Source organism: Sitophilus oryzae, unplaced genomic scaffold, assembly GCF_002938485.1.
Source record: "Sitophilus oryzae breed Bouriz unplaced genomic scaffold, Soryzae_2.0 scaffold_929_pilon_pilon, whole genome shotgun sequence".
NCBI lineage: Eukaryota > Metazoa > Arthropoda > Insecta > Coleoptera > Curculionidae > Sitophilus > Sitophilus oryzae.
Window position 1 is genome coordinate 118,260 of NW_022147560.1, and position 23,131 is coordinate 141,390.

General features: G+C 30.6%; 1 protein-coding gene across 1 annotated transcript in view; it reads right to left on the reverse strand.

The window, feature by feature from the left end:
- The window catches only part of LOC115890824 (cytosolic 10-formyltetrahydrofolate dehydrogenase), a 31,072-nt gene extending 11,948 nt beyond the window's left edge, over positions 1 to 19,124 (reverse strand). Inside the window, exons 1-12 of the mRNA XM_030911169.1 lie at positions 18,959 to 19,124; positions 16,549 to 16,705; positions 11,357 to 11,525; positions 10,304 to 10,369; positions 10,091 to 10,225; positions 7,858 to 7,993; positions 7,633 to 7,797; positions 5,675 to 5,777; positions 5,441 to 5,621; positions 2,758 to 2,898; positions 1,987 to 2,460; positions 420 to 613 (exon numbers count right to left, since the gene is read on the reverse strand). Of these exons, the coding sequence (XP_030767029.1) occupies positions 420 to 613; positions 1,987 to 2,460; positions 2,758 to 2,898; positions 5,441 to 5,621; positions 5,675 to 5,777; positions 7,633 to 7,797; positions 7,858 to 7,993; positions 10,091 to 10,225; positions 10,304 to 10,369; positions 11,357 to 11,525; positions 16,549 to 16,705; positions 18,959 to 18,970 (1,933 nt within the window). The 5' untranslated portion in view covers positions 18,971 to 19,124. The remainder of the gene's footprint in view (positions 1 to 419; positions 614 to 1,986; positions 2,461 to 2,757; positions 2,899 to 5,440; positions 5,622 to 5,674; positions 5,778 to 7,632; positions 7,798 to 7,857; positions 7,994 to 10,090; positions 10,226 to 10,303; positions 10,370 to 11,356; positions 11,526 to 16,548; positions 16,706 to 18,958) is intronic.
- Between the last annotated feature and the right edge of the window lie 4,007 nt (positions 19,125 to 23,131).

The window sequence follows — 23,131 nt, forward strand, 5'->3', positions numbered from 1 at the left end:
ATAGCAGCGTAAAGTCCTAACGCTTTAACCACGCGGCCACCGAGGACTTCGAAAGATTCTATGTAAAATTTTTACTTAAAAGATAATGTTTAGCGAAATTACTTTTTTTATTTATAAACATTTATTTATTTCTGTTTTTAGTATTTGTTCTTATAGCGGCAATATAGATACATTATCTGTAAAAAATTCAACTGTCTAGCTGTAACGGTTCAACCTTTGTGACAGACGGACGGACAGCGAAGTCTGAGTAATAGGGTTCCCGTTTTTACCCTTTGGGTACGGAACCCTAAAAAACAGAAAATAACTCATTTTGCATTACTTTGTTCATTTCTAAGCTATCTTGATATCATTTTCTTTCGATAATATACGTTATATTTCGTCGAAGGAGAAAGTTACATGAGAAAAACTATTTTAGTTACCTCTGCCTGGAACAACGTTGACAACACCAGGTGGGAATCCCGCCTTGACTGTTAATTCGGCAAATTTCAAAGCCGTAAGGGGTGATACTTGTGCTGGTTTAATCACTACAGTATTTCCAGCAGCTAAACACGCCGCCATTTTCCACGATAACATCATCAAAGGATAGTTCCACGGAGTCACCAAACCGCAAACCCTAATAAGAAAAAGTTTTTTTGTTAGTACATATTTATTCTTATATCCTTTGATCATAATATATCCTTTCTTGCATACTGCTATACCCCATATCGCGAAAGATATATAATTATTAAATTGTTAAATTATAATAATATAATAACTGTTTTTTTTCAACATTTCTAAGGATACTAAATTTGGCTTTATATTTCTTTGGAAGTGTTCCCGGATAAAACCGTGTTAAAAACAATGTTTTGTAACACGGTTTTATTAGCTTCCTCTCAGGGTGGTCCGAATTATATTCCGGAAACTTCGGCAGCATATTCTGCAGATAAAAATAAGTAAAAAAGTTCGTATAAATGTATGTCCTAAAATGCTTAGTTTCGGATATACAGAATGTAGAAGTTTCATTTTTATTTCGATTTTTTCTAAATAATTTATGAAGTAACGTCAATATTTGGAGGAAAATTGGTGCCTGGGAGTTTTTTTATTTGAGAAATTTGATTTTAATGTCAATATGACTCCTACTTGTAGAGGGCGCCACCTACATATTTTTTAACTGATTAAATGATTTGAAGAGTAATCACTTTTCGTCCGTGCCTGTATAAAACTACTTATTTGTGAAGTTTTTTACGTTAAAAATGTCTCTTGGTAAAAATCGCTACGAGTAATGGTTCTCGAAATATTTGGAATCGAAAAATTATCAATACCTATCATAATTCACATAAATTAAACATGTCGACTAAATAGATATTAGACTGAAATCATAAATTGGAAATGTTTTTCTACCAAAAGTTCAACAGAAACTGTTTTATCATCATTTTTTCGCAGAAAAGTTTGTGATTAATTAAAAAAAAAAAAAAAATTTCCCACAGTTATTATTTCAGTCAAGTAACTCTCTCAACGTGTTTATTTTTTGTCAATAATGACATGTATTTTGATATTTTGATTCTAAATATCTTGAGAACGGTTGCTCGTAGCGATTTTTACCAAGAGATATTTTTTACGTAAAAAGTTATGGAAATGTATATTTTTTGCTCGATAGTTTTATACAGGTACGGACAAAAAGTTATTACGCTTCAAAATAGTTAAAACACATGTAGGTGGCGCCCTCTACTAGTAGGAGTCATATTAACACCAAAATCAAATTTCACATGACACCAAAATCAAACTTACCGACACCAATTTTCATCCAAATATTGACGTTACTTTAGAAATTATTTAGAAAAAATCGAAATAAAACTGAAACTTCTACACCCTTGTATCTCTGAAAGTAAGCATTTTAAGCCATACATTTATACGAACATTTTTACTTATTTTTATCTGCAGAATATGCTGCCGAAGTTTCCGAAATACAGTTCGGACCATCCTGTATAATCTAGGACAATCTCTTACCCAATCGGTTCTTTTTTGGTAAAACTAAGATTTCTGTTCGGCCTGGCATGAGAAATTGGTATGGTCGATCCTTGAATTTTATCCGTCCAACCGGCAAAGTACCTCCACGTTTCGATACTCATTCCTATGTGCGTCTTCAGGGCCAGCGTGTAAACAGCCCCCGAATCTATGCTCTCAATTATTGCCAGTTCTTCTTTGTGCTCTTGCATTAGGTCGGCTAATTTGAACATGAGCTGTCCCCTTTCTCTGGCACTAATTTTGCTCCACTGTCCCTCTTCAAATGCTTTTTTGGCAGCTATCACAGCCTTATCCACGTCATTGACTGAAGCGCATTGTACGTCACAAATAACTTCTTCCGTAGCGGGATTTACGGTAGATAGATATTGACCTCCCTCGGCGTCTACGAATTCCCCATTGATAAACAGCTGACAAGGAAACTTTATCTTGCGTTTATTAATTTCCAATTCTATGGCTCTAAATAAAAAATAACTCATTAATACACTCAGATGCAAAAAAACGAAACGGAGAAATTTTTGGTCAAATTTAGAGTGTTATATTTTTGTTATTTTTAGCCCTATATTAATTCGTAAACTCAGTTTTTTATAATCTTTAATATTTGGCATATTATACAGGGTTAATCGAGGGGTTCTTTTTTTACCCTAACTTTAAAACACCTTGTGCAATAATTTCGTGTGTAAATTTTCCTAAAATATAATTTTACGATCAAGCAAAGATATTTAAACTCATTATTATTAGTGTTTTTGTATTTACCTGTATTTAATTTCAGCGTTGCCTATAGCTCCTCTACTTTTCAAAACTACGTTTAAAACAAATTCGGAGAATATAGGTGCCATGAAAACATCGTCATTTTCAAAGTCGACGTTGAAGACATCTTTAACTTCTTCCACCAATCTATAAAATAAGAATATTTCACTCATGTACAAAAAATCCCATATGAAGCGGGTAATTTTCGGCGAAAATTGCCCGCTAAAATCGAAAATTACCCGGCAAAAAATTCCCGCAGAACTGTCGTCACTTAGACGTAAATTATTTTTAATAGGTATTCTAAAAATGTCTCGATTTGGAAACGATTCTTTAAGTGCAGTTGAAGAAAAAGTTGCCGAAAGTAAGCCGAAAAACACTATAATTAATCACCAATGTTTGGAAACAGTTTATGGACTTTATAAAAGATAGAAACTACATTTTGAATGCGAACATCTCAATCTCGGCACTGGCAAATATTTTGACCGATTGGGCATTTAATATGAAAAGGAAAAACGGCCAAGGCTATAAGGATTTTAGGGAAAAAACTATTGGAATGTAACAGCCAAGCTATTAATGGAAAAATACCAAAAAGAATATAATATTAAATTTAATCGTTTTACTGACACCGAATTTAAAATATCTCGGGAGGCAAAAAGTGCCAAAAGGAAGAAATTGCAGATGAACCCTCTAAAAAGAAAAGAAAGCTCTAAGGCACTCAAACACGAAAAATTCAAATTGATGGTACGAAATTGTAATGAAGAATGACCCGATGGTTTGCAAAACAAATTATTTTTTGTATTATCCTACGAATTGGCATGGCGAGGAGGAGAGGGAGGAAAATGTTTTGTTTCTTATTTTAAAGATGATATTGATAATATAGGACAACCCATCGGTCGCATTGAATACAACCCGATATTCGATAAAACTACTCGGAGATAAACCTTGTGCTCCGTCAAAATGGCTTGTCATAAATAGAGGTCAACCGGATATATTTCCAATAAGGCTATTCAAAAAAGTTATGGAAAAAAGAAAATTAATTAATATTCCAAGATTGTTTTTAACTGTAAATCCTTCCTGGAAAATGGGTAAATGGTTCAAGAACCTTCCTGTTGGGAAAAATACGATTGCTCAATGGGTATCTATCGAAGCGAAAAAATCAGGTTTGGCTACGGGGAAAGTAAAAATTACTAATCATTCGCTACGTGCAGCAGCTGTATCGACACTAGCAAAGAAGGGGGTTGAGGAGAACACAATGGTCAAAATAACTGGGCACGCAAACCCGAAGTCTTACCTTCAACTCGATGATGAACATTATGCAAATTTGGCAGAAAAAATGAGAGACAATGAAACTGCTACAAATTCTAATGATAATACTAATAATTTTGTACCTTCTATAGGTTCTTTTAATTTCAATTCAAATTCAGCATCTTTAATTACCGCAACGGAATCTAAACATAATAATTTTTATAACTGTGTTTTTCACTGCAATTCTTCATGTAATTTTTAATTTCTAATATTATAAGTTCTGTTTCATTTTATTGCTTCATTTTTAAATAGATTTTTTTTAATATGTTCAAATAAATGTTTTTAAAAAAGCTATGTATTTTCATGTTTTTTATTCGGGAAATATTCTACCGAATTACACTCGTGCATCAAAATTAACCTGATAATTTTCTCATTTAAGCAAGTTGTCAATAAAAAACAGCATTCGTTTATATTCTTATTTTGGAAGAGCCATCCTCCTTCGGAGTCGGGCTGTTATGGCAAAATATGAATATAAACTCATGCAGTTTTTAAACAACATGCTTTCATGAAAAATTATCGGTAATTTTGATGCACTTGGGTAATTATTTCCGATAATAATTATTGGAATAATAAAATTATCTTTATACACATTTTTAACTGGACAGTTACTTATAGGAGAACAGAATAGCACCACTGCCTATTGAGAACGCATGCACTTATAGCAATGATTAAAGAATCCAAGGACAAATAACACCCGAGAGCAAATTGTGCCGATGTCACCAAACAGTGCCGTGGCACATATTTTTCTTAACCTAGCTGTTTAAAGCAATATTTATATTTTTTGATAATTGTTTTGACTACGCCTATGGTGTATCATCCTAATTAATTACGAAAAAAACGTATCAAAATGTTAACAAAAGGAACAAAACTAGTATCGACGTATAGCACATATCAAGTACATATAGATGTTAATTGAAATTGAAGAATAATTATCGAATTCAATAAGAAAACGCTAAAAAGTTGGAGTGGACTGTTTATTTACCTATGAAACGTAACTCCTGGCTCTTTCTGATCGCTGCTGCTTTTACACTTGAAAGCTGATCAACTAATCACCATTGTAATAAAGTTTATACAAAGTTTACTACACAAAAACTATTAAAAATCGCTAAAATTGTCGCTGGTGACCAAATGATGACTCATTGTTTGCCACCAAAAGAAAGGTCTCTAAGGTCACAAATTCTGCTGTAGCCCGTATAGGGGCGTTACATGTCCTTATATTCTTTAGTCATTGACTTATAGGGTTTTCTGCTCGGTTTTCTGTCGAATCGTCCCGTCGTCGCCGCGTCGTATATCGATGAGCGGGCCGAGGTTGCCATATTTCAACCATAAAGCTCTTGCCGCAAGTAATAAACAAATTAACAACCTGCATATTTTTTGTATATACCTTACAACATCCATAGAACCTGCACCTGATGCAAAGAAGTCCGTATCGTCTTCTATATCTATACTTAATATAGCCTCCCAAATGTCCCTTACTTCTTCTATATGACCGTGCTCTTCATGAGTGTAGTCTAATTTGACTTGTTGGGTGACTTGGTCAATAGTTGAAGCATTCTTCATTCTGCCTGTAATTAGATGCATTAATATTAAAAGTGTATTTTCGTTCGACTTTTTTTACCTCCAATTTTTATTTTTTTAATATTAATATATTCTCCATCTGAACCTCTAAGTAATAGCCCTCCATCATGTAGAATAGCGGGTGAAGTATTCTGAATTTCAATCTAGAAAAAAATTAATTATGTATTTTTAGAAGACGAATTATAATTTTTTCTATTATTTTCTTATTAATTATTCTCATTAAATTATATTTCTGATAAAAGTACAGCTTGTTAAATACAGGGTGGCGCAGCTCATTCGCCTCGCTTGATTATACGAAAACGGTAAGATGTAGAAACAAAATTTTTATGGGTATATGTAGAGAGGCAATGTGCATAATTTAAAATTATTTTCAAATGTACAGGGTGTGTCAGAACTAAGATCCATACCAAAGTTATATTTTTTCTCATCGAACACCCGGTATTTTATTTCATTTTTGGATTCTTGGGCACAAAATAAGGCATTTATTATAAGGGTTTAATATGTTTAAATGTTTTAGTTTTTGAGATATTTAATGATATTTAAATATGAATGCTATAATAAAAAAGTTTGTTAACACCCTGTACAATACTTTTCAGAGTTAATTTTTGTACTGACTTTGAAGCCAGAACTTTACTAAAAAATTTGTTTGCTTTCTTAAATGTATACAGGGGTATCAAAAATTGCTGGTCTATTTTAAATATTTATTTTATATAAAAACATCGTTATTTCAAATACAACACTATATATTTTTTTAAATAAGTCGATGCAGATTTAAATGCTCTTTTAAACTATATTAGGGTTTCCTATACCTATCTGGCTTAGATTTTGAATAAAAAGCGATTTTTCAATAAAATGGCTATCAAGATGGCTGGTGTCGCTATGGCAATTTGCTAGTGACAGTTAGTAGCTATTTTCAAATTCGACATTAGTTTATGGACTTTATTTAAATTTATAACAGTTTACTTTTATTCAATTTACCTACAATAGTTTAATAAGTAAGTATTTATTATTTTATCAAGAAAAATAAAGAAGTAGTTCTTTGATTTATATTACGACTTGTAGATATATTGGATTTTCTATAAAACGACCAATTAAGGCAAATTCATTTTCTTCACTTCCAACGATAGGTTTCTGCCTAATAAGTTTTTATATGCCACACTGTCACCTCTGCGAAATAGGAAAAGTAGTTTTTCAAAGGAATGCTTGTCAAGAAAATTCCTATTTAGATATCTTTGAGTATGAGTATAAACCCTTCAGGCCAACAAGCAATTGTCCTCACAAAATAAAATCATTAGTAACATATCTATTCCTTCCGCTAGCACAGATACTGCTTCATATTTCTTGATAAAATAATAAATACTTGCGGTGGTAGGTAAATTAAACAAAATAACCTGTTATAAATTAAAATAAAGCTCATGAACTAATGTCGATTTTGAAAACAGCTACTAAGTGTCAATAGAAAATTGCCGTGGCGACACTAGCCATCTTGATTGTATTGAAAAATCGTTTTTTATTCAAAATCTGAGCCAGATAGGTATAGCAAACCCTAATATAGATTGAAACAGCATTTAAATCTGCTTCGACTTAAAAAAAAATACATAGTGTTGTATTTGAAATAACAAAGTTTTTATGTAAAATAAATATTTAAAATAGACCAGCAATTTTTGATACCCCTCGATACATTTAAGAAGGCAATATTTTTTTTAGTAAAGTTTATTTCTCTGGCTTGAAAGTCAGCACAAGAATTAATACTGAAAATAAATGTACAAGGTGTTGACAAACTTTTTAAGCTTTTTAATAGCAAACATTTTAAGAGATCCGTATGATCGAAATAAAAAACGGCGTCCACTTGGCTTGGAAATGGCGATCGATGATCGATGATATTCTTCACATATTTTTCCATACAAAATGATAGCGATTTTCATTTTCCAAGACGTCTTCGACGCCGTTTTTTTTTACCGCATGGTATTAAAGTTAAAAGTTCGATAAAAGCTTTACCTCTTTGCCTATTGGAACCGAACCTTTCCATATACTTGAACCAAAGAGTAAAGCTTCTTGAAAACTTTCTGTGTCAGGAAGTTTTATTTGACAGCTAGCTCCTGGTACTGAGTCCATACCTCTGATAAAGTTATGAAGTTCCAAGCCAGTCTTTGTAAAGTCAATCTACAGATAAATATTAATTTACAATAAAACTTTTGGTTTCAAAAAATATAAACACATTACCTTTTGCAATTCCGCTTTATTTAACATAGGGTCGTACGTTGCTCCTTTTTCACTTTGTATTATTTTAGGAGCAGTGCCATCGGCTACCATATCTACAGCTCGTGCAACAGCTGACACTCCGACAGGATATAAAAACCTAAAAATTTTTAAAAACTATTACCTTATTTTTTTTAATATAGAGCGGTTTATATAACCGACTCTCTGTCTAATGGGTATTGAGAAATTTGCATATCATGCTATAGGTCTGGTGCATTTCAGTTGATTTCAACAAATTCCGACCGCAGCGCACTCCACGGCAGAAATCAGAAATTATCATTATATACTTCACGCCGCGCCGCCGTCATGTTGATCGCGTTAAAACAATATTCAAATCGTGGTTTTGTCATAATATTTAAGTATTTTTGCTAATGCAGTTATTGAGACTATAAAATACTCAGGTACGAGGGTTGTGTGATGTAACGCTGTTTCGGGTAGTAAAAAATAAGCGAAAAAGAATTCGAACCACGCGTCTTGTTGTGTTGTGACAATTTCAAATGTTAATAACATTGCCGAAAAAATGCTAACGCGTAAAGGAGAGCGTAATTAGGGCGTTGTTGGTGGCAATAACATTCAATAACACAACTTTCCCGGATATTCAACTCTTCTGAAACAACATTTTTAAGTTCATAGTTTCTCATACCGATTTGATCAAAAGCAAAAATAAATTCAAGATTCAAGCAGTTCGACGAAACAAGTGAGTAAACAAAGGTCTCGTTACATAATCAAAAAATTAAATAATACTATGAGAAGATAAAATATAATTTGCAATATTAATAGTATACTTTCTTTAATCAACTAGATTAAATGTTTTATGAACATGTGCTAAAATTATAATTATGTACCTTTAAAAAATTTAGTTATAGCCAAAATAGCCCCACTAGCAAAACCGGTAATAAAACTAAACTATGCTCGCTACCGTAGTTGAACTCATCTAAAAAGCGTTTTTAACTGGAATAATAAATTATAATACAAGTTAGACCTTTTGCAGATATCAAAACCACACAAAACATTTACTTTTTTATTTTTAGAATTTTTACAAATTATATCTACTTCCTAACACTTTTAGAATAATTAAATAATAAATTTTTCGTATACTTGCTATTTAAACCTGTGTATTTGTATATATCGATTGTTTACGATATTCTCGGATGGTGGCAGCACCGGCGGAGAATACACCAAGCCTATAGTATCTGACGATCTTTATGTAATTCATGTAATTGCAAGTTTCTTATGATCGTAAACTATGAAACTATGAACCCTTCCCGGACACAAACGGTACATTGTGAGACAGGAAATTGTAGAGAGAAAAAGCCCTATAACATAGGATACAACATTTTAATGAACAGTGCTTTCCATAAAATCAATATGATGAAAAATATACGAAATAATATACATGTACTGATTTCTTTCGAAAATCGACAACTATGAAACTATGAACCCTTCCCGGACACGAACAGTACATTGTGAGACAGAAAATTGTAGAGAGAAATAAGCCCTATAATATAGGATACAACATTTTAATGAACAGTGCTTTCCATAAAATCAAAAAATGAGAAATATACGAAATAATATACATGTACTGATTTCTTTCGAAAATCGACAACTATGAAACTATGAACCCTTCCCGGACACAAACGGTACATTGTGAGACAGGAAATTGTAGAGAGAAAAAGCCCTATAACATAGGAATCAACATTTTAATGAACAGTGCTTTCCATAAAATCAATAAAATGAAAAATAAACGAAATAATATACATGTACTGATTTCTTTCGAAAATCGACAACTATGAAACTATGATCCCTTCCCCGACACGAACGGTACATTGTGAGACAGGAAATTGTAGAGAGAAACAAGCCCTATAACATAGGATTCAACATTTTAATGAACAGTCGTGCTTTCCATAAAATCAATATAATGAAAAATATACGAAATAATATACATGTACTGATTTCTTTCGAAAATCGACAACTATGAAACTATGAACCCTTCTCGGACACAAACGGTACATTGTGAGACAGGAATAAATTGTAGAGAGAAACAAGCCCTATAACATAGAATACAACATTTTAATAAACAGTACTTTTCAAGGTTGGCTTGGCAATTATGATGCTTTTACCATACAATATTCCATATAAACCGCGATCTTCATTTCCAAGCCACCTCTAACGCCGTTATTTTTCGATCGTATAGTACCTTTTGTATATGGTATCGACTGTGTCATCTTCCAGAACTTCACATTCTTCCTGTAACAAGATTGGGCCAGTATCAAGTCCATCGTCGGCCCAGAATATGGTCAGTCCCGCTTTTTTATCTCCACAAATAAGAGTCCTGCGCATAATATAATCATTAAAAAGAGTAATCATTAAAAAAATCACATAAAATTATAAAAAAGAAAGAATTACTTACCAATTAATTGAACTGGCTCCTCTATGCCTGGGTAGTATTGAAGGATGGTAACATATGCTTTTTAATCTGTGAAAGACACAATAAGGTTATATTGTTCCTATATACAAGAAAAAAGACAATCTAATATATACAGGGTGGGTCGAACTGTATTTCGGAAACTTCGGCACCATATTCTGCAGATAAAAATAAATAAAAAAGTTCGTATAAATATGTGTCCTAAAATGCATAGTTTCGGAGATACAGGGTGTAGGAGTTTCATTTTTATTTCGATTTTTTCCAAATAATTTCTGAAGTAGCGTTAATATTTATATGAAAATTGGTGTCTGGGAGTTCTTTGACATGAAACATTTGATTTTGAAGTCAATATGACTCCTATTTGTAGAAGGCGCCACCTACATGTGTTTAATTGTTTTGAAAAGTAATAACTTTTCGTCCATACCTGTATAAAACTACCGAGTAAAAAAATATACATTTCCGTCATTTTTTACGTAAAAAATGTCTCTTGGTAATAATCGCTACGAACAATCGTTCTCAAGATATTTAGATTGGAAATAGTCAATACGTGTCATTATTGACAAAAAATGAATGTGTGGAGTAAATAGTTACTGGACTGAAACGATAAATTTGGAATTTTTTTATTTTTTTTAAATTAATCATAAATTGTTCTTCGAAAAAATGATGATAAAACAGTTTCTGTTGAACTTTTGACACAAAAACATTTCAAATTTATGATTTCAGTCTAATATCTATTTATGTCAATGATGACAGGTATTGATAATTTCGATTCCAAATATCTTGAGAACCTTTACTCGTTTACTCGTTTACTACTAAGTTTCCGGAATACAGTTCGGACCACCCTGTATATACAAAAAAATCTTCTGGGTATTTGGCCACTTGCACTGTAAGAAATTGTATGGCCACTTGCACGGTATAACAAAAAATAACTATTTTATTTTGTAGATTTTCTTACATTAAAATGGGGAAATACCCAAAAAACTCTGTTGGAGAAATGAATTCTCCACAGATGTATAGACATTAATAAAAGATACATACTTAGGATAGTTTATGACATCCATAGGTATAAATTGTGAACAGTAAGGTAACACGTTCAAATCCGCATTGACACTTCGGTATTTTTCTAAAATAGCTGGTAAGGCCACTCCCTTGCTTCTCCAAGCTTTGATTTTAAAACAAGGAATATCGTGCTCAGATGCAGCTTTCGCTGAAAAAAGAAATCAAGCTATAATCTAGAAAAAAATCTTGTTTCAATAATTTTGATACAGAATGGTCTTGTTAAAGGTTGATTCTCACTATACCTTCCGTTTCCATTCCATATCCGTTCATTATTTTTATTGTATTGCCGCTATATAAAGGTTGATTCTCACTATACCTTCCATATCATCTCCCTTCCGTTTACATAAAATATTATATCATGTAAATGAATAGGACAATGCACACTATCCGTTCCATTTCCCTTCCGTTCCATATCCTTTCCTTCCACACATTTTTTGACGGACGGACTGAAGCGTATCGGAAACAGCGATGTCAAGTTTTTACATTTGTACCAGCTCTGCTACTCGGAAATAGATTTAATTAAAAGGCGAAAGAATAAATAAACATCGGCAAAATGTTAACAGAACTGGTATAAGAAATTTAGAGCAGGATGCAACAGGGGTATAGCAGCGCAAGCAGGAACCAGTTTCGGCGATCCTACTTCTCATGTGTTGCTAACTGGGAAGTTAGCAACCAAAATAAAAGTAACTCTAGCTCAAAATTGGTAGGTGTGGCTGAGTTGGGATTTGAAGCAGGATAAAGCAGGATTGTAGCAGCCCAAGCAGGATCGTATTTTATAATTCCTGCTTTCAATGAGTTGCTAACTTCCCCGATCTGTTATAGATGGCTGGTCGCTGCGACCTAGTCGTCTGTGCGTTTGAGCTCTAAAGAAGCACAAAAATTATGCCGTTGAGTAATATCATTTTCATTCAAAATTCAAAATGTGAGTCAATATGAATTGCTAAATGTTGAAATAAAGAGTAAATATTACTATATTATATTACTTTCTTTCTATAAATGTAGGTATGAATGAACGATCTCCATGCAAATATTTGTATCAAATGGAAATATTCATTATTTAAAAATGGTATATGCGGATCACATATTAAGATAATCTGTGATCTGGATGGTCTCTAAAAGTTAATATTTGTTTAAAAATACATATTCGCACAGTTTAAAAATAGAACTTGTCGCCTTATAGGCAATTTTTCCATACAAACGGTATAACAGTGACACGAATTTTATCTTTATACGAAGATGAAGGATAATAATAATGTTACAATAAATTTCCTGATAATATTTAATTCGCGCAATGGAAATTACCAATATTTTTCAACAAATGAGGCGTCAAGTTGCAAAAACCGCCTTATTTATTTTAAAAAAACTGAATAAAATCTGTCTTGTACGGTCTTATCCACTTATATTTGTTTTTTTTTACTGTTGCAAATCCCGCATTTTTTATAGATTTTTTACACAGGTAGGTATAATATTACTACTGTCTTATCCATTTAAAATCCTTACCTAATTTTATTGAAATATCATACTTAATCTTAATAATGCCAAGTTAGGATGCAAATATCTTGCTGTTTTATATTAATATTTTTTGTGTTTTTTTCTCTTTAAACATTAAATATTAATGTGGTTGTAGGTGGTAACACTGCCAGCAAGAGAATATAATATGACAGCACAGATAACATAATCATGATAGTGACAGTCTTCCATTTTCATTCAAAAAACTTGCAGGGCAGAATTATAGCTTTAGAATATTATCTCATGTAGCTCCTTTCTATAGGGTAGTTCAAAAAAATGTAAGTAGATCGGGATGTCTTTTTTAATTGATCATCCTGTATATTATTGCATTTTTGGTGAGATCACTTTACATAATCCTAAGATAAATTCTATTTTTAGTTTTAAAGATATTAACAAATAAAAAATATATATTTTCAGCCTTTCTTAAAAATATTATTAAAAATACAAGAACTGTCCCGAAGTCAAAACTATATTAGGTATTTACTTTAAACGGTCTGTACTTAACTTTGCTATAAATATGATAATCTTAAATCACACAGGGTGTTCAAAATCCTACGCCAAACTTTCTAAAATACAAAATAATGTTTCTTGTTTTTTTTTTAATTGAACACCCTGTATATATTTTTTTCAATAGATCGAGAATTAAAAAGTGAGCATTTTTTGTATTTAGAGTATTTCAAAATTTTTGCAGATATTTGCAGTTTATTATTTCATATTAGTACGGAAGCGTTGTGTGTCCCGTGGGAAAGTTAATGAAGGGAAGGTACTAGTGGTACTAATCGATAGATAAAAACATGTAGTCCAATAATGTCGATGGTGACACTTTCACAGATGTTGCGTGTGGCTATGATGACGTCATCCAAGATGGTCGTCACTTCATTATGAACCAAGTGGCATATCCCGGTCCTTGCTAAACCGATTCCAATTTATCTTATTTTGATCGAAAGGTATTAGTACTAGCTGAAAAAATATTCATAACATGCATTGCGAAAAAATGATAGATTCGATGATATTCCATCTTAAACTAAAAACAGATTATTTTATGCTATCAATGTCAGTTTTTGGAATATATTTTGAATTTGTAAGACTTTTCAATTTTATTTCTTTTATTATATTATAGAGACGGAACAATGCATCAGTGCCCAGCTAAAAGTAAATTAATTCAAATCTTGAAGTCTGTAGTGGAATCCACTGCCAAAGATTCTTTGTTATCTGCTCAAGTTCACCAATCAAATAACTGCGTTGCAATTGTAGATACAATGGGAGAATTGCAGCCTCTTGATAAAACTAGCGCAGTGAAAACTTGTAAAGATCTTGCAGATTTGTTCGCCCAAAAGATCCAAGGAAATACTGACAATATGATGAACTTCATGTTATTTTCGACACGTACTTGGACGAATCAATAAAAAAACTGACTAGGGATAAGAGGCTTCATGACGGTGTCACAACACAGTACAAAATATGTGACACAACTGACATATCAAATATAAATTTGAAAAAGTTGTCGTCACATACTCGTACCAAGAATGAATTAACCACCTATGTTGCACATACAATTCTAAGTCATGCCAAAATGTCAGGAAAAAAATATGTTGTTTCATGGCACTGAAGTTTCTGCGACGCACTACTCTATGGATTGTTTAAAGAGTACTCAAGAAGAAGCCGACACAAAAATTATACTTCATGCTATTAATGCGAAAGTTAGAGGTGGAGATACACTACTGGTATTTGCTAATGATACAGATATTTTAGTTTTGCTAGTGAGGCGCTACGCAAGGTTTCCCGAAAACAAAGGTACAAAACCTGTTTTATACCATCGTCAGGCGAGGCAATATCAGTTAAAAACATATATATTTCACTCGGACCACTAAAATCTTCAGCACTGCCCGTGTTCCATGTAATATCTGGTTGTGACACCATCGGAAGTTTGTTTGGAAAAGGAAAGTTGTCATACTGGAAGGCATTTGTTTCAGCGAGTGAAGAAGAACTTGGAGCCTTGCAGAAACTTGGTATCAGTCATTTAGTGCCGATGATGTTTTGCATCAGCTAGAAATATTTATATGTCGAGTTTATAAAGCAAGCACTCTAACAAAATCACTTGCGGAATTACGATGGTCAATGTTTACTGCCAAACAAGCCCTTGGAGATAAGTCACCCCCCACTAGAGGTTCCCATGTACCCGTAGTTAAGAGAGCTAACCTTCAAGCCTTTGTGTGGTCAAAAGGTGATAAACCAAATGCAGTCATCCCTAATCCAGTTGGACACGGCTAGTATTTGGAAGAGGGAGTGCTTACCCCTGTTATGTGTGAACAGAACAGAAAAAGAAGAAATATGAAGAGTCTCTTCTTCAACTGATTAGATGTTCGTGTCTTAAAAATCGATGTTTACCACCATGTAAATGTTTAGCAAACAATATGCCTTGCACAGAAACGTGTAGTTGTAATGCGGACCAATCAACTTGTGATAATTTGCATCCGCCTGATTTTGCCGACGAAGGTGGTGATGAAGTTGGTAGTGATGATGCCGATTTGTAATTTTATTAATATATGTGCAAATGTATCACTTAATTTTTTTTTAAATACATGAACGTAGACCATATTTTATTTTGGTAAAAATAATATAACACAATATTTTTCAATTGTTTTCACTTTAAATCCAACCAGCAACCAAAATATTATTTTTTCGCAATAATTTCAAGAATTAGTTGTTTTCCTCTTTACATTACCTATGTAACAAGCTAAAAAATTTGAAATCGGTTAAATAGCGGCGACGATGGCGCACATTGTCTATATTGCTATGGCGGCCATTTTGTTTAACGCACTCCAAACAAACGCAACATCTGTGACGGTGTCACCATAAAAATTAATGGAATACATCATTTTTCTGATAAAACAACTCCACTGGCACCTTCCCTTCATGAAGTTTCCCACGGGAAGCTTTTTATATATGTTGTGCTCCCCAACTATATGGCATTTTCCACAGTAAATTTAAATAAAGAGCCATATTAAAGAATACTGCGTGTATCTGCGGAACTACTAAAAATTTTGAAATACTTTATATAAAAAAAAATATTTTTTAATTCTCCATTTAATAGAAAAAGAATATAGAGGGTGTTTCATTTAAAAAAATACAAGAAAATTTTTTTTATATCTAAGAAAGTTTGGCGTAGAATTTTAACACCCTCTACGTTTTAAAATTATGATATTTATAGCAAAGTAAGTATAGACAATCTAAAGTAAACGCTTAATGTAGTTTTGATTTCAGGACAGTTCTTGTATTTGAAATATTTTTTTAAGGAATGTTGGAAAAAAAATATTTTTTTATTTATTTATTAATATCTCTGAAATTATCGAAATATATTACTCATATCTTAGGATTATGGAAAGTGATCTGTAAGGAAGCCAAAAGTGCAATAATATACAGGGTGTTCCATTTAAAAAAATTATCTTGATTCACTTACACTTTTTTGAGGCACCTTATAGAACTTACTATATTTTCCTGAAAAATACTTTCCTTGTATATACTTTAGGTTTGCACTTAAACAAAATTTCCAAGTTTTTTATTCTAGGAGCTACAGATGCCCGACGCACTTTTGCCGGACCCTGTATAAGTTAATAATTAATGCTTGACACGGATAAAAATTTAAAAAATAGTATATTTACCTAATGGATCTTCTCTTTTTCCTTGATCAGGTATGGTAAAAACGCCAACTATGAGATGTCCATGTTGTATTAGTTTTTCCATAACATCTACAGCAAAGGGGCTTTGTCCAATGATGGCAATTTTCAAGGATGTGACCGAAGCCGCTACATTATTTTGCTAAAAAACATTTTTTTATGTAAATAAAATTTATAACATTCATTTACCGGGCAAATATGAATGATAAAATAAAACGACAAGTTACCTTAGAAATGCGACCGATTTTTGTCAATGTAACTTGACGCCGTTTTTTTTTCCTTAATCATAATACCGTTCAATAATATTAGTAAGGTATTAATAAAAAAATAATTAAGATATATTTTATAATCCATTATGTTGATTACTCTATAAATATTCAATGTAATAATTGTAATAACAAATTAACGTAGCATATACAAAGAAAATTAATAAAACATCTTAGAACCCCAGAAACAAGAAATGTTTATAATAAGATACTAAATTTAAAAATCCGTATTACGAAATCGAAAACCGATAAGAAGTTGAACCTTACCGATAACCTCTCTAAGAGAAAAAAATCTAATTAGGACATATCCATACTATAGCGAATGAACTGTTTAGGATGTGAGCTAACAATGTAATAATAGTAACTAAATATTATTTTTGTGAATCCCTGGGCCTACTTTTATATACACAGGGATATTATTATATTTTCAGAGGGAAATACATAAGTCAGTAATCCAGGGGAAATACATATACAGGGTATACTATTAAATAAGTGCAAATATTTTTAGGGGTAGTATATTTCGATCCCAGAAACACGTCTATGAGTTTTTTATGAGGAAAATTTGGAATTTAAAAAAAAATTGGAAACTTTTTTGGTTTTTAGTTAAAAAACATAATTTCTTGATGATATAAAAATATAGCTAGTAGATTAAATTTAAAAGAAAAAATAACCAGAAAAAACAATAGTTCTGAAAATATGACTAAAAAATATTTTCTACGATCATGCAAAAATAGCTATTTTTTACACTAACTACTGAATTAAAAGTCAATTTTTTACACTAGTGCAAAAAAAATAACTTATTTTTTATGCAAAAAACACATTGACATTATTAATTATTAATCATAAAAATAATAAATTTATTATTTTACTAAAGAGAAAAAAATTATTGTACCTTGATATTGTTAATCCAAATATTGTTACTAATGCAAGTACCGTATGATCTAAAAAAATGGCGTCCAGTTGGCTGGGAAATTACGATCGATGACATTTCTCATATAAATAATTCAATAGCAGAAATAAAAATAATTCAAAAGACTACCGGAAATGAAGTTTATCCCTCAAAATTACCTTAACGAATTGTTCAAACTGAGACATTAAAATAAAAATAAATTCAAAAAAAAGTTATTAAGAAAAATATAAATAATATTTGTTTATAGTGTCAATGTTAGTGGTAATATTATTCTGTGAATTACTGTAAACATTTTTTAATAAACACTTCAATTAGAATTTCAATTTAATCGTAGAAAAAATGTGACTTGTGAGCTAATTTTTCCGTAAGACATTTATAATTATTAATAAAAGTAAATGTATACTTCAAGTCCAAATACTACATGTTTGAAAATGAGGGATATTTCAATCTTTTGCATAGTGATGCTTTATGGAAGACCTATTCAACTAAAAAGTAAATAACTAAGTTTAAAACTAATTACTATACAGATTTAATTAAATTTTATCAAAAATAGAAATACCTACATAAATACTAAAAAATCACCTTCTCTTTTAAAATAAAGCTAAATAAATACAACAGAGAGATAGAAGGAAATAAAAGATAAAAATATTTAAAATATTTAAAAAATGTAGATAAAACAAAAAAAGAATTAAAATAAATAATATAAAATATAAAGATGTAATAAGTAAAATATTGATATTAAAAATATATTCGAAAATAAGCTTCAAATCTGAGGACAGTACGAAAATATATTTAGGTGTGTTTTTAGATGTATTTAAATTTAAAAAAAAATTGAAAAATTAATATCTATAAAATATGTAACAAAACGGTTTGAATTATCTTTAGTCATAATTTCAACAGATGCAAATGGATTAGTATTAAAATACCTATCATCAGCAATTCCAAATTTCATAAAACATTTTTTTTTCTAAATTATATTACATATTCACAAAATTCGTTTATATTATTAGGGTATTTATTAGTTATTATTTAAGTACAAAAAATAATGAAATATGTAGAATATAATATATATTTGTATTTTTTCTAAATCAAAAAGATTATTAAATAATTAAAAATAATAAAATATATTAAAAAAATAATAAAATATATTATAAAAATATATTAAAATCGGCAAAAAAGTATCACATTTTAATAGAAAATATTAGAAAAGTGTACTTACATTGGGCGGCATATTTCCCTTTTACTAATAAATCGTGTTCCTTATTTGTAACTAAAGATCACTAAACAATCTTCCGAGAACTAAATTTTCCACTAAAAATCAAAACCTGCGCGTTTCAACGCCAAACATCCGCAACTGGACTGGACGTTTGGGTGTCTTACGACCAATAATTTATAAGAATTCCGAACCCCAAACATTTTCTTATCACAGCGTGTTCTCAGTGGCGGCCTTTCTCTTTCAAAGCGGTCCTATACAAACACATAATGTACCCGCAATATATATTTTACTATACCTATTCTATACAGGTAGGGGATACAGTTGATTTTTCACACTGATTACTACTTATCGTTCAATTATTTTTATTATAAAAAAATAATAAATAATAATTTGTAAATATAACTTTACTTTTTTGTTTTTTTTTCGATTAAAAACATATAGCGTATGATCGAAAAAATACGGCGTTCAGTTGGCTTAGAAATGACGATCGATGACATTCCCCATATAATTTTGCATATAAAATGACAGCGATCATTTATACCCCTATAACTTTTGTATTTTTCTCAGATAAAAAAACGAGTTTTGGTATGTTAGTATATGACATAAATTAGGATTGATGGACATATTCAATTGTTTTCGGTCATTTCCTGTTTCACCGGAAATGACTATAATTTTCGATTTTTAAATGGCACCCGATAGAAAATAAGACTCTGAATAGAATGACATATCATATGTCAACTTTTGACATTTTCGCATATGGTTTATTTGAAATTATAACTTGCGGTTCGTAACGAAAATTTGACTCGAAATACCAAGTGTGGTATCAAATTATTCGTAAAAAAATGCTTTTTCCAAATATGTATGCCAATGAGCCACCTTCGTTCCGTTTGAAAAAATTGAGATACGATTAAAAATACGATTTGAGCATATTTTAACTAGCCAGGACAAGACACTAAAAACATTAGACGATCAAATCTGTTTTCCAAGGCACCTTGATTAAGAATTAGTGTTTTTAACATACCCATGGCACTCTAAATTGAATTTTAAAATACAATTTTTTATTAAGCGAGAATCTCAAAAGTTGGCATATAATATGTCATTCTATTCAGAATCTTATTTTCTATCGAATAAAGTGAAAAAATACCGAGGGTGCCATTTAAAAATCAAAAGTTGTAGTCATTTCCGGTGAAACAGGAAGTGACCAAAAACAATTGAATACGTCAATCAATCCTAATATATGTCATATACTAACATACCAAATATCGTTCCTTTATCTGAAAAAATAAAAAAAAGTTATAGTGGTGAGCCACTTTTGAGACCCACCCGGTATATTTGCGCGTCCATTTTTGAATTAGTTTGGTTTTAATCTGTGTATTTAAAATTTATTCCAATAAAATTCTAGATATTTTTTAGTGTAGTTACAGAATTTTCAGAGATACCTATTTAGTGCCATAGAATGCAAAGTTCTGAACTTGCTGATCGTCTTTTTTGAATTAGTTTGGTTTTAATCTGTGTATTTAAAATTTATTCCAATAAAATTTTAGATATTTTTTAGTGTAGTTACAGAATTTTCAGAGATACCTATTTAGTGCCATAGAATGCAAAGTTCTGAACTTTCTGATCGTCTTTTGTGTATTTTTATTTCTCTTTGTGGCGATTCAGGTAAAACCTTACAGGTAAGTCCTACATTTAAAGTATTTTTACTACAATAGGCAGGTATCGCACTAAAACTCCCTGAAGACTCTGTGCATGCAAAGATAATGTCGATAAGAGCTTTGATATAAAATTTTTAACGTTATTTATCAAAAAAAATCATTTGCCTAAATTTAAACAAGAGTGTTTAATTTATTGAAAAGAATCAAGCACAAATTAAACAATAGTCACATTTTTTTCCTATTGCTACACAGTGGAAGCTGTGTCTGTCATTTTAATTCATAGGATGAAAAAAAACGTCATTTTTTGAATGTAATAATGGATCCTAAATAATAGATATTATTTATGGATCTATTATGGTCTTTGATTCTATCATTATCTAATCATTATCTATAGGTTTTAGGTATAGATTTCTTAATATTGCCCATATTTCTTTTAGAAATATTCCTAGAAACTGGAAACGATGAAGTCAAAGCTTTGAATTTTTCATGATTTACACAGTTACAGTTTTTGGTTTAAATAAATAGTGTTGTGATACTTTAAGCTTGAAAATGTTTACTAGCAGACCTTGCAATCGAACACTGTTCTTTTTAGAACCTCTTTTAGTGCAAAGTGTACAAGATAACTTAATAGCCGTAAAAAACCCATTGCAACTTTATTAGAATATTTCGAACGGGAAAGCAGTAATAATGGTCCTTTAATGTCCCTTAAATGTTGTTAAAGAGGTGAGTTTTGTTGATGTAAATAATAATTGTTTATATATTTTTAATTAATTTATTTTTGATTCCTAAAATATTTTGATTAAAAGAAAATATGTAAAAGTGAGCGACGATGTATCGGTGAAGCTTAACAATTACTACCTGATAACAATAATTACTTAATAAGGTAAAACCAAAAAGTCCCAAACTTTCTGTATGATTTTTAAATTTTACGAATGTTATTTTATTTATGTTATGTTCTTTAAAATCAAAGAAGCGATTGCCATACATTACTAACATCTACAGATGCATGAGCAATACATTTATTTTTATTAGATTGTATTAAAAAAGCCTCTTTTATTTTTCTTTAGAGGCTATCGCTTCTACCATTATAATTTTGGCGATATTAAAATTTATTCTGTGCCCTGTGTCCCATGAATGCTGACAAATCTTTTGTGAAAATCTCCCTTTCTTAAATAATCTTTATGTTCTTTAATTCTAACATTTAAGGGTCTAGATGTTTCACCAATGTAAAATTTATCGCATTCATATGGTATTTGGTATATAATTACTTAATAAGGTAAAACCAAAAATGCATTAATGATATACAACATTATCTTAAGAATATCTTTTTTATTATAACACAATTACTAATAACCATATCCTCTCCAAGAACGCCATCTAACAGGCTCAATATAAAATATCATAATTTAAACTTGTAATATAATTTTACAAATTGTTAAAAGTAATATTTCGTTGTTATTAAAATATTTACCTATATATTTGTAAAAGGTTTGGTGTACCTTATGCTACAAGAAGTTGTTCCGCTCAGCCAGAGATTATGAAATTAGTGCTAATGCATATTTATGGCTTATAATTAAGCACAGGTAGAAGGTAGAAGACGTTATCCACCAATAGCTGTAGTAAAATTTCTATATCAAATTTATTAATTTTTAAATTGTGTGTACTGATAGTAGGTAATTTAATATCTACCTAGGTAATTTTTACTTGTTAACAGTACAAATAAATAGTTTTTATTAATAAAAAAAAATAATCTAACCATTTATATTTTATGTTTTGTAAAAAATTACTTTAGCAAATATAAATATTTTAAAAATTATTAATGATAATATATGACCGTTATTTCTTATCATATAGCTTTTGCATTATACAGGGTCTGTCAATAGTGCGTCAGGCATTTGTAGTTCCTAGAATAAAAAAAAATTGAGAATTTTGTTTAAGTGCAAACCTAAAGTATGTATGAAGATGCATTTCAGAAAAATATTTTAACTTCTATAGAGTGGCTAAAAAAAGTGTGAGTAGATCGGGATGATTTTTTTTAAATGGAACTGTATATTAATATACATATAATATTGCATATTTGTATTGTATATTATAACTTGTGTTGTAACTTGTAATCCTAAGATATGAGTAAATATAAGTCGATAATTTCAGAGACCAAAGATCCCAACCCCCAACTGTAATGATATTAATAAATAAATAAAAATATATTTTTTTCAACCTTTATTAAAAAAAATATTAAAAAAAAAATAAATAAAAAATAAAATAAAAAAAAATTAAAAATCTAAATTTTCTAAAATATAAAACAATTTTTTTTTCAACAAACTTTGTTTTTTAAATAGTACACCCTGTATATTATTTTTTATTAGATGGAATTACTTGTATTTGGTTTGCAAACTGTTTAATGATTTCGCAGATATGCAGTATTATTTCATACGGGTCTTCGAACTGTAAAATACGAGAGAAAAAGCATTGTGTGGATTTGATAAAAATTTAATGTGGAAAACGTCATATGAAATATAAA